This window comes from Antedon bifida, chromosome 3 (genome assembly GCF_963402885.1).
Source record: "Antedon bifida chromosome 3, ecAntBifi1.1, whole genome shotgun sequence".
NCBI classification, from domain to species: domain Eukaryota; kingdom Metazoa; phylum Echinodermata; class Crinoidea; order Comatulida; family Antedonidae; genus Antedon; species Antedon bifida.
In genome coordinates, this window is record NC_136228.1 from 3070272 (window position 1) to 3082376 (window position 12105).

Consider the following 12105-nt stretch of genomic DNA (forward strand, 5'->3'; position numbering starts at 1 on the left):
ACAAATAAAAACACAGTTGGAGACCAGTTTTTGATAAAGGTAAGGTTACACTTCCTTAAAAACGAAAGTTTTTCACTTGTTTCGTTGTTTAATTTACTAGTTTTTCTGGTAATTCATTATTAGTGATAATAATATTGTTAAGTTTCATTAGATTATATAGTTAATACTGTTAGATACTACGAAAACTACCGTATGATTTATCTTAAACTTAGGCCAAACCTACCAGACCACCACTGCACGGTTCTGCACCCACCAGCTCTCTCTACCAGCATCTTCATCATTTGACACCAGACCCACCTTCTTCTTCACAGTTACTAGTATACAGCGTTTATTTTTCGGTAGATTTGTATAAGACTAATCTAAAATAGGTAAGTACTATACAGCACTCGAGAAAAGTTGTTATAACAACTCAATAAATCATTTTTGATTTGTGAAAATTAAGTAAAAATATGAAACTGAAAGTGATGGGTTACAGTTTTTGTAGATATTGACAATTGTTACTACGTACAGTACCTGTATTTTTATAATTGAATATTGCCCATCATTAAAAATATTAAACAGTTATTTACAGGTTATTTCTAATGCTCAATGAACAGTATTTACTATTCCAAAATATGATTTTTTCAATATTATTTTCTGGTTGCTTGTGCTAGCCATACAAAATTTTGCAAACATACTGTAGGCCTAGTTTGTTTTATGACTTTTGACCCAATCCGCAGATAATGTCATTAAAATAAGTTTTTAAATTTTTAAATATAAACATTTTCATTAAAAAACAACATTCTTTATAATATACAGTTAGTAAATCCTCTTTTTGGCATTAACTGTGCATTGTTATAGTGTACAGTACAAATAGACCTACAGGTACGGCAACATGGAATGTTTCTAATGCAACAATGGACTGTAATCACATGATCATAGAATAAGATAATCTTCATTATTATTCTGTATCATATTACAAATTATAGAACCATACAATGTATCCATTATGTTTTCAAAACATGTAATGTATTAATTTATATTGCCAGGTTTATTAGAAAATCATAACAACAATGTTTCTATTTATCTATATTTACAGTAACTGGTAGTACCAGCTTATATTTTAATGTGCTAATTACACAATGCTCCCTAATGATTCAGCTTTGTTAGTATTGGCATTAATTATAAAACAGTTTACTATCAAAACATCTGTTTAACAAATAATCTGTCATTATTATTAATTAAATTATTTTAAATATCATTTCTAAGGAACACCTGAACTAAAAAAAGTGTTTACTTAATAGGGATGTCCCCTGAATAGGGATTTTCTGTGTTAAATCTTTTTTTTTTGTTCGTCCCACTTTTATTATACTTCTCTGTTATAAATATAATAATACATATATATATAATTTCTCTTATTTAGAAGGTACATTGCTAAAAAAATACATATCTTTTAAACAGTATATACATAGGCTAAGATTACTTTGATGTGTGTTAAATCTAATCTAAATTAAAATTAAATATATTTCCTCTCATTCATTTCACAACGCAAGAAAGTCCCTTTGATAGAGGTGTCCCCTTAATAGTGTGTTCTACTGTATCTGCAATTTTATTTCCAGAAATAGTTAGTAAAAATAAATTACATGTATACAGTTTTGTAATTCCGATTGATAGATTTTCAGAAAAAATAAACATTGTATTGTTAGTTCTTAACAATATAAGGGTTTAATAACAATGATTTATTAAAAATTAAATTTGTTTCGTTTAAATTAAATATCATTGTAGTACAGCGCTTTTTACAGATCATAAATTTAATCTGTGGTTTTACAAAATCAATAAACAGGAAACCGTAAAGATCAAACACTATAAACTGATATTTATAAGTTGGATTATTTTTTGTAAGATTTTTGATTAGCGGATTTAGAATTTAGAATTTCATTAGAAGGACTGACTATAGTACAATGCATCATACATTTTTTGACTAATGTTGCGCTATTATATAATAGAATTTTGTTTTATGTATTCAAAGAACAGAAAATTGTAAAAATCACATTAGATAAACTATATTTGATATTTGGATTATTTTCATACAGTAGTAAGTTTTGACAGTAAATTAGAATGATGAACTGTAATGTAGTGCATTATAAGTGGCACTTTTGTACTGTATAGGGTATTACACCATAACATTTTTGTTATCAAATGTTGAGCTGTTTATTTGTTTGTTTGTTACTGGGTGACTTCTTCAGTCAAAGACTGGTCTCCCAGAGGGCCCAGTTGGTGATCAGTGGCTGTGATGTACTAATACTATACACCGGGGTAACCCCCTACTCGTCTCGAAAGATGTACTAGGTTCTTTAAAGTGCACACGAGCTAGTTGTGTACACTGAACCTACGAGAAGACTCGTTCTACCACCAGAACCATGGAGTGAGTGAGCCTCAAAACCCCTGCCGATGTTATGGCTACGTAATTACGGTTCCACTATCTTAACCGCTCGGCCACTCACTCACTCTTAATCATCATCAATAGGATTTTGTTTATATAAAATTAAAGAACATGTTAATGGATTTTAGATTAGGATTTGAGAGAGATTTATCTAGAAGAGTAATTCTGTACTACTAGATAGTAATACACAGCAATTGTTTTGATTACAAGTTTAATTAGCTTTTTATAAATGGAACCTACGCAGTGATAATTATGCCATACGTGTACAACGCTTTTAAAAGATCATGTTTATTCTCTGTGGGTCTAATTGTTGTTGTTATTCCATATGGACACCTTTTAAAGAGAATGCCAGGTGAACAGGAAAGGATGACATCATTGTAACTAATGACATATTACTTTTATATTTAAGTCCATATGGAGAGAAAATGAACACCACCTACAAACTATACTGATGACAAAATAGTCATCAGAAAATGTGAAACATCTGTAAATGTCATTCAATCTTTCCGTTTTATAAATTATATTAATATCACATATTTTTATGAAAATTGTTCTACGTGACAAGTAGACACTCTCAAGTGAATAGGTTAGTAACCAAAGATACAGTACCAATTGTTTACCTACCAGGTAAATGTATTTAGGTATTATCGCAATTTATTGAAACTAGTTCACTTTTAGTTAACAGACCTGTTGGTATTCATCATTGCTAATTATTTGGAGGTGTTGAGGGGGATGGGGGGGATGAGGAGGTGCGAGGAGGTATTGGAGGCTGGTAAATTTCTCTACATTGGTCATATGTTTTCCTAAAAAATTATGGTAACAAAATATGTTTTATTATTGACCAAGTATAATTCCATGCTCGAATAGGGTATATACTGTATCCCATCACCTAATTTAGCTAAATTCGTACCTCTTTTAAATTCATTGAAGTATAATCCCATTCCTTCCCTTTTTCCCCTAAATTTTATACCCAGGCCCACAGGGTCTATACTCATTCATTTACAATTGTTAACACCAGGCCTATGATTATTAAAAATGTGCCAAAATTATTTATGATTTATAATAGACAAAAGGACATGGCTGCTTTGTTTCTCAACTGGCATAGCACACTTGTCATTAAATGAACAACTGGAATTGTATTTTATGATTTTGTTCAACATAGACCTCCTGCTGGTACAATAATATTCAACGATTTGATATGAAAACCATATTTATTTAACAATTAAATCCTATTTTTGAGAAAGTTGATTTGAATTCCACTTCTAGAACTTCCATAAAGTGTTTGGGGTGGATGTAAGAATTTCAAGAATATATGGGCGACCTAGTTAAATTGACCACACCCTGTTGGCACTACTGTACGTTAGCTCAGCTACAGTATCCAACATTCCCTATCTTTTCTCCTGTTAGGTCACTTATAATAATTAGCTTTATTTAAACAAAAAAACTGGGCCAAGAACTAGAAGTTGTTTTTCTGCCAGGCCATGTAAAAACAAAATTTACAATAGTATATGATAGTAGGTCTAATGATAGTTGAATTCGACCAAGATTTGAATCCAACAATTTGAATACATAGGCCTAGATTAATTGAAATGACTACACCTTGTGATCCTATCTTAGCTCAACTATCAGTGGCTGATCCAAGGCCCCCCCCTCTTCCTAAATTTCGCCAATTATAATGCAAAAGATAGGACATACAATTAAGCTCAGCCCTTTATTTCACTTTTTGTAGGCCCTGCACACCCCATATATTTAAAAATCCTGGATCCGCCACTGACTATCCCCCAGTAATCTTAATATTTCCTATGTTCTTTCCTCTGAATACTTGAATTTGACCATCGGCTTAAAAGAGATACTACCACATGAAAAGGAAACATAAAAGATTTCAACATAACTAATTGGACCAATCAGATTACTATGTTACGATGGAATTATGGTTGAATGCCGTTGACTTTCTGCTTGACTTAGCTCAGTGCAGATCATCAGTGCAGAAATTATTTGGAACATACTTTTGACTATTTTTTTTTTATGAGTAAATTAAAATCATTGAAACATTTATGGAGGCCAACAGCTGAGTGTTCCTGCTAATACTACATGCTTATTTTATGTTGGCTTTCAGTTTAAAAACCATTTTTTTATCTTAATGGTATTCAATTATTAAAATTGTAGATATTATGTATTATGAATCTTTTTTACATTTCGAAAAATGAAAACAAATATGATCTTGTTTCAGAAAATGAATATGGATATGAATACAACAGCAATGCCAATGAACCACACAATGGACCATACTGGACATATGGACCATTCTGGACATATGGACCATACTATGGACCATACTGGACATATGGACCATACTGGACATATGGATCATACTATGGACCACGGAGATGACAGTCATACGATGATGATGCAGGTATAAAAATAAAAAACCAATGTATATCAAACTTTTATTTTGCCTTGCAGCTAAAACCAGGATCACATTAGTATTACAACATGTTTATATTTTAGAAATGTTTGCTGAAATGCTGTAGAGGTAATTTATTTACTCGCAATATTAATAAAGCCGTTATTTGCTTGCAGCAGAAGCAGGGTCAGAGACCATATAGTGAGATTAAGCATACAAATAGTTAATGTGCATGAGTGAAATGGATAGAATATTTTCATAGTTGATAGATGGACTGGCCAATTGCATCATTGAATAGACCAAGTACGTCTTTTAATGAATGAAAGTATTCTATCAATTCCACAAATACAAAACATTCACTATTTGTTTTATACACACTGACTGTGAATGTCAAAGGATAAAAAGAAACGTTCATCATTATATGCTACAGTGTACCCTTACACACACCAATTTGGAGTTTTTTTTTTATTTTTTACTATGTATTTTATCTGTATTTTATCAAATGTTAACCTTTTTAACATATTTTTGTATTTTTATGTAAAATTTTAACAAAAATAATTTCAAAACATGATTTGGTTGTTGAATAGAGACGTTACAGAAAGTCACCATTCTTTTGTTGCACAACATTTGTACAAATACTTAATCGTTCAATGTACCACCTAATCGTGAGCACGTATCAAAATAGTGATCAACATGTGATACGTAATAATACACGAATCAAAAAGTAAGGATATACACTCAAGTGTGTCATAAAAGTCATTGTTAGTGGGACCACGATAGCTCAAAGTGACCTTCACATAAGGCCTACTGGTCACGTATTCCAACTTGGGTAAACACTAAGTACCTTGCTGAAGCAAATACCAATCAGTCTACCTAAATGCATCTCTATTGCTTCATACAGTATGTTTCTGTCGACATCTATTTACTTAAACTATGACTCAGACATCTGATAACCTCCAAACTGTTATGTAATTTTGAGCATGCATTCGCTGTGTGATCAAAAGGTTTGAACATTAAGATAAAAAGATTAAAGAAATAAATCACAAATCTAAGTTTACGCCACGACGTACATTAATTTTAATATTTAAGGGATGTATTTTTAATAATAAAAAAATAATAATTATATACAGTAAGAATAAATTGCAAACAAAATATGGGGTACGTTGCTATTGGTGTATATCCTGTGTGTCTGGTAAGCCTACGTCATGCTGTACAATACATCATAGGGCTTTATATCAGCAATTATAGCAGCAAACACAGATAATAGCATGAATGGATAATAGTATGAATGAAGGCAGAAAGAATAAATTAACGACATAGTCAAAACGCAAGGGGAATTGACCCATCACCAGCGACAGTTTTGGATGATCCACGGGGCGTGATTGGTAAAATTACTTGCGCTGCACTTACGTTCATGCGTTTCGTCATAGTGTGTGAACCAAGCTATAATGGTCAACTAATAGTAGTTTCTTTCTTGGTAATAATATATATTTCATGCTTTAAGTGTGTTGATGTCAGTAATTGACCTACTTATGTACAAAGGTCAAACACTGTACTTAAATTACAATATGAAGCAACAATGTAAACATTGACTGTGTCTTCTGGTAACTCTCACTGTTTTGTATTGTACATTACATACAGTATATAATTTAAGCAAGATGTACTCATAGAGATATTATAGTGAACTAATATTTCTATGATGTAATGTAAAATGGTGTTTGTTATCTGGATTTCAGCCAATACTGTAACTAGCTAATTCCTAATTTCCTTTACACACAGAATGTACAATAACATTGGAAACATCCAATTTGTATATTTTATGTAATTTTAGGAGATTGGCCACGATAGTTGGGTTTTTCATGGATATAAAAATAAAGATATGATAAATTAATTGATTTTAAACTAGAATGTACACAGGAGCCAAATAATAATAATTTTTTTTTGTATAGTACCTAACCAAAATGAACTGTCTGTATTGCGCTACGACCACAAGGCTCGAACTAGGGAGAAATTGGTGATGAGTTTTCAACAACTGTTTGAAATGTCAATAGAGTTCTGCCAAAAAAATCTATGAATTTATGTTGATACTTTTCTAGATGGAGGGCAGTGTTTATCTATTTGGAGAACTGCAACCACTTAAATGAACTACACAAGAATTTATTGATCGTGTCTTCTTGGCAGTACTCAATGTTTTTAGTCGTGTGGACGCGACTCTATAGTTCACTATGTCTGTCGGTCTGTCTGTCGGCCCGGTATCACTGTGCATTGTAGCACGCGACTTAATGGCTGTTGGCCTTGTTTTAATGATGTTTAAGTTGTCAGTTGGTTGTGTATTAATTATTAACATTTTATTTTTTTAGATGACGTTCTACCTTGGTACCCATGTAACAATTTTATTTGAAGAATGGGAAGTCAGCTCAGTTGGAGGTAAGGAACCAGCATGAAATCATTTGTTACTGTGGCTACTTGGCTATTCTCTCCAAGTCCTTTCCATGCAAAGCCAGCCTTTTTGGTGTCAGCCTGTTGGTCCCTTTGCTAGGTGTTTCTAGGCTGGCCTCTTCCCCTCTGGGATACACATCACTGACTGACCCACTTATCAATTTTACTGGATTTTTGGTTTGTATTTTTCCTAAAATGTTGATTCATTCATTCAAGTGAAATGATATCATTGTTAATTTAAGAACTTTTTCTTTATTTCTTTTATAGGCCTTGTAGGATCATGCATTGCAGTGTTTTTTCTTGCCATCTTGTATGAGGGACTTAAGGTGATGCGAGAGACATTGCTGCGTCGTTCTGTTGTCAATGTACGCTATAAGACTATGCAAATTGCGAAAGGAAGTGAAACTGTTTTGACAGAAACACATGGCTCTGGAGAGTAAGTATTGAAATGCACCACAACCATGGTTAAGTAGTGTACCACACCAAGGTTTAAATATTGTACCACAGCCATAGTGTACCACAACTATGGCTGAAATAATGTACCACAACCATGGTGTACCACAATCATGGTTAAAGTAGATGTACCACAACCATGGTTGAAGTAGTATGTACCACAACCATGGTTGAAGCAGTATGTACCACAACCATGGTTGAAGTAGTATGTACCACAACCATGGTTGAAGTAGTATGTACCACAACCATGGTTGAAGTAGTATGTACCACAACCATGGTTGAAGTAGTATGTACCACAACCATGGTAGAAATTAAACATAAACAGGACAACCATGATAGGAGAATGTACTTATACCGTGATTAACCACTTAGCCCTGTAATTAAGTTCTTCACTCAAAATAAAAACAAGAAAAAAGTGAAATCTGAGCCGAAATTTAGAACATTTAGTTGAAGTAAACAGACCCCTCAATTTAAAGCATAGAGGTAAAGTACCTTTAATCTGTAGTTTATGTCATAAAATCATGGTTGTGTATATATTCCAACTATATACCTCAAATATAATATAGATAGAATTGGCTTTAAAACCATGTCATGCGTTTAGTTGACTTCTAATATTTTTACTCTGGGTACCCGAGTCTAGGACTCTCTCATCCTCTCCTCTTCCATCCGACACTATTAAGTAAAAAGTGCGATTTATAAAGTACTACTCCTCCCTTATTCATTGTAGTATTGAGATTTGATTTGGCATGAATATACTACAGGTACACGTCCTCAAAGCTATAGAGCCAGATTTTAAATTTCAAACAGGATGCGGCCATATGGCGTCTCGAAGATGGTACCGTATAGCCATATAAACTATTTGGTAGCAAGGTTATTGATGTGTATGTGACGTCACATCCCGTCTTATGAAGTCATTACAGCTTCTTTTGCTGTACCCTGAGTATCGCACATTCGTGCTTGTTGTTTATCGTGTAAAACTAATTAGTTATCCGCTTGGTATACCAAGCGGATAACTCCTTGTTATTGTATGAGATCAATATTTTTTTTCTGTATTATTCTTCTTTCCTTCCTTCCTTTTTGTGAGTCGTGTTCCTCTAAAATGTGTAAACATAACATTTCATAACTTTTACAACATATGGGCATTTACGTGAAGTTGTGCACCTCCTATTTTTGAATGACGTCATAGTTGCGCAACGTGACTTACGCGCAATTTTATGAATTTCAATGATTGATCATAGATTAAAAACCAAAAGTCATTTAGTATTGACACTTTGACAAAATTTAAGTCATATCAGGGGCAAACTTTCTACGGATTAAAAATGGCATGTTTCACAAGAAGTTACGCGCGCACGCGCATTTAAAATTTCAAAATGCGCAAAATTAATTTCTAATCAACTTTTTACGCGTTTCTTGTCATTTTGAGCATGTCAAAAATTCCCACGGGCGCACAATTTTTTACGCGCGCGGTGCGCACGTAGCGTTAAAAACATATTTTTTTCTCTTGAATTACATTTTTCAAGCCTTTCCTAGTAATTTTGAAAACAATTTAGACCTTTTCCAGTTTAAATAACGCCATACGAACACGTTGAATTAGACAATTCGTGCGCGTTTTTTTATGAAAAAGCTTAAAAAATCGTCAAAATTATGTCTTTTTTTAAACAGTCATAGTTTCTAAAGTAAACCGTTAACCGTTTATTTTTATTACAAAATCTAGAAGTTGATGAGTTGTAGATATCGGATCATGCATCAATAAGGCTAAAAAAACATTGTGACGTCATCGTATGGCCACACGAATGTAAAATATAGGATTTTTGTCTCTTTCGTTATTGCTCATCACATTCAATGGAGCGCATCACGCTTATCTGTATTCCTTTTTCTCCTACATTTATATATTGTGTAGGTCAATCAACTTTCTTTAGCATGAGATAAAAATATTTTAATTTTTATGACGTCATCATGCCTAAAAATTTTAATTACGTGGGTCATTAATTTCATCTTTACAGTAAATTTTAATCTGTAATAGCTCGTAAGAATAAAATGTGATAATCACGATTAAAACGTTTTCTGGAAGCTATTGGATTGTAGATACGAATTCATGTAAACATTTTGCCAATCGGATGTTGTGACGTCATCATATGGCCAGTTGAATAAAAAAAGTTGTATTTTCATATTTTGCGTAATAGTTCATCACATTTAAAAGGGTGCGCATCTATATTTTACGTATTCAAATTTCTTCTATACGTTAATATGTTGTTCCTGAGATAATTTCCTTCTGAAATTGCTATCTAAGTGTTTCATTTTGATACCGTCGCCATGTTAAAAATTGGAATAAATGGCGGGTCCCGTAATTTCACCTATTCTACACTGTATGTAATATGTATACAGCTTATACTGTTTGCATGTACATACTATATGACACAAAATTGACAGAATTCAGCACTAACAGCATATCATATTCTTCAGTTCTTGTCATAATGCCATAAACTTTATCTGTGTACAATATTCCAACGTATGACGTGCACGTGGCGTTTGTCGTGGTGCGGATAACTAACTCGTCAACGTGACGAGTTTCATGTCTAGTTCTTCTTTCCTTCCTTCCTTTTTGTGAGTCATGTTCCTCTAAAATGTGTAAACATAACATTTCATAACTTTGACAACATATGGGCATTTACGTGAAGTTGTGCACCTCCTATTTTTGAATGACGTCAAAGTTGCGCAATGTGACTTACGCGCAATTTTATGAATTTCAATGATTGATCATAGATTAAAAACCAAAAGTCATTTAGTATCGACACTTTGACAAAATTTAAGTCATATCAGGGGCAAACTTTCTACGGATTAAAAATGGCATGTTTCACAAGAAGTTACGCGCGCACGCGCATTTAAAATTTCAAAATGCGCAAAATTAATTTCTAATCAACTTTTTACGCGTTTCTTGTCATTTTGAGCATGTCAAAAATTCCCACGGGCGCGCAATTTTTTACGCGCGTGGTGCGCACGTAGCGTTAAAAACATATTTTTTTCTCTTGAATTATATTTTTCAAGCCTTTCCTAGTAATTTTGAAAACAATTTAGACCTTTTCCAGTTTAAATAACGCCATACGAACACGTTGAATTAGACCATTCGTGCGCGTTTTTTATGAAAAAGCTTAAAAAATCGTCAAAATTATGTCTTTTTTTAAACAGTCATAGTTTCTAAAGTAAACCGTTAACCGTTTATTTTTATTACAAAATCTAGAAGTTGATGAGTTGTAGATATCGGATCATGCATCAATAAGGCTAAAAAACATTGTGACGTCATCGTATGGCCACACGAATGTAAAATATAGGATTTTTGTCTCTTTCGTTATTGCTCATCACATTCAATGGAGCGCATCACGCTTATCTGTATTCCTTTTTCTCCTACATTTATATATTGTGTAGGTCAATCAACTTTCTTTAGCATGAGATAAAAATATTTTAATTTTTATGACGTCATCATGCCTAAAAATTTTAATTACGTGGGTCATTAATTTCATCTTTACAGTAAAATTTAATCTGTAATAGCTCGTAAGAATAAAATGTGATAATCACGATTAAAACGTTTTCTGGAAGCTATTGGATTGTAGATACGAATTCATGTAAACATTTTGCCAATCGGATGTTGTGACGTCATCATATGGCCAGTTGAATAAAAAAAGTCGTATTTTCATATTTTGCGTAATAGTTCATCACATTTAAAAGGGTGCGCATCTATATTTTACGTATTCAAATTTCTTCTACACGTTAATATGTTGTTCCTGAGATAATTTCCTTCTGAAATTGCTATCTAAGTGTTTCATTTTGATACCGTCGCCATGTTAAAAATTGGAATAAATGGCGGGTCCCGTAATTTCACCTATTCTACACTGTATGTAATATGTATACAGCTTATACTGTTTGCATGTATATACTATATGACACAAATTGACAGAATTCAGCACTAACAGCATATCATATTCTTCAGTTCTTGTCATAATGCCATAATCTTTATCTGTGTGCAATATTCCAACGTATGACGTGCACGTGGCGTTTGTCGTGGTGCGGATAACTAACTCGTCAAAGTGACGAGTTTCATGTCTAGTTATATATTATCTGTTTTCTTTCAGAACTCGTTGGTTGAGTGGTGCTCATTTTCTGCAGACGTTTTTACATATTGTTCAAGTAACCATCAGTTACTTCCTTATGCTTATCTTCATGACGTACAACGGCTGGCTATGCATATCTGTCGCCCTCGGTGCTGGATTCGGATATTTTTTATTCGGCTGGAAAAAAGCTATCGTGGTTGATATAAACGAACATTGCCATTAATTTTACATTATGTATATTGTGAGACAATGACATTTTTAATAAAGAAAAAATCTACTGA

General features: G+C 33.0%; 1 protein-coding gene across 1 annotated transcript; it reads left to right on the top strand.

Annotated features, from left to right (window-relative positions):
- Nucleotides 1-16: 16 nt before the first annotated feature.
- On the top strand, nucleotides 17-12105 carry LOC144837403 (high affinity copper uptake protein 1-like). The gene is made up of 6 exons (XM_078692480.1): nucleotides 17-39; nucleotides 213-368; nucleotides 4653-4835; nucleotides 7187-7253; nucleotides 7533-7701; nucleotides 11846-12105. Exons 3-6 carry the CDS (start codon nucleotides 4656-4658, stop codon nucleotides 12045-12047), a joined length of 618 nt encoding a protein of 205 aa, XP_078548606.1. The 5' UTR covers nucleotides 17-39; nucleotides 213-368; nucleotides 4653-4655; the 3' UTR covers nucleotides 12048-12105.

Bases quoted from the DNA above. Each gene is read 5' to 3' on its own strand.
- LOC144837403 (XM_078692480.1), top strand. From the start codon at position 4,656: ATGAATATGGATATGAATACAACAGCAATGCCAATGAACCACACAATG. The intron at 7,254-7,532 runs GTAAGGAACCAG...TTTCTTTTATAG, and splicing joins GGAAGTCAGCTCAGTTGGAG to GCCTTGTAGGATCATGCATT. The intron at 7,702-11,845 runs GTAAGTATTGAA...GTTTTCTTTCAG, and splicing joins GAAACACATGGCTCTGGAGA to AACTCGTTGGTTGAGTGGTG.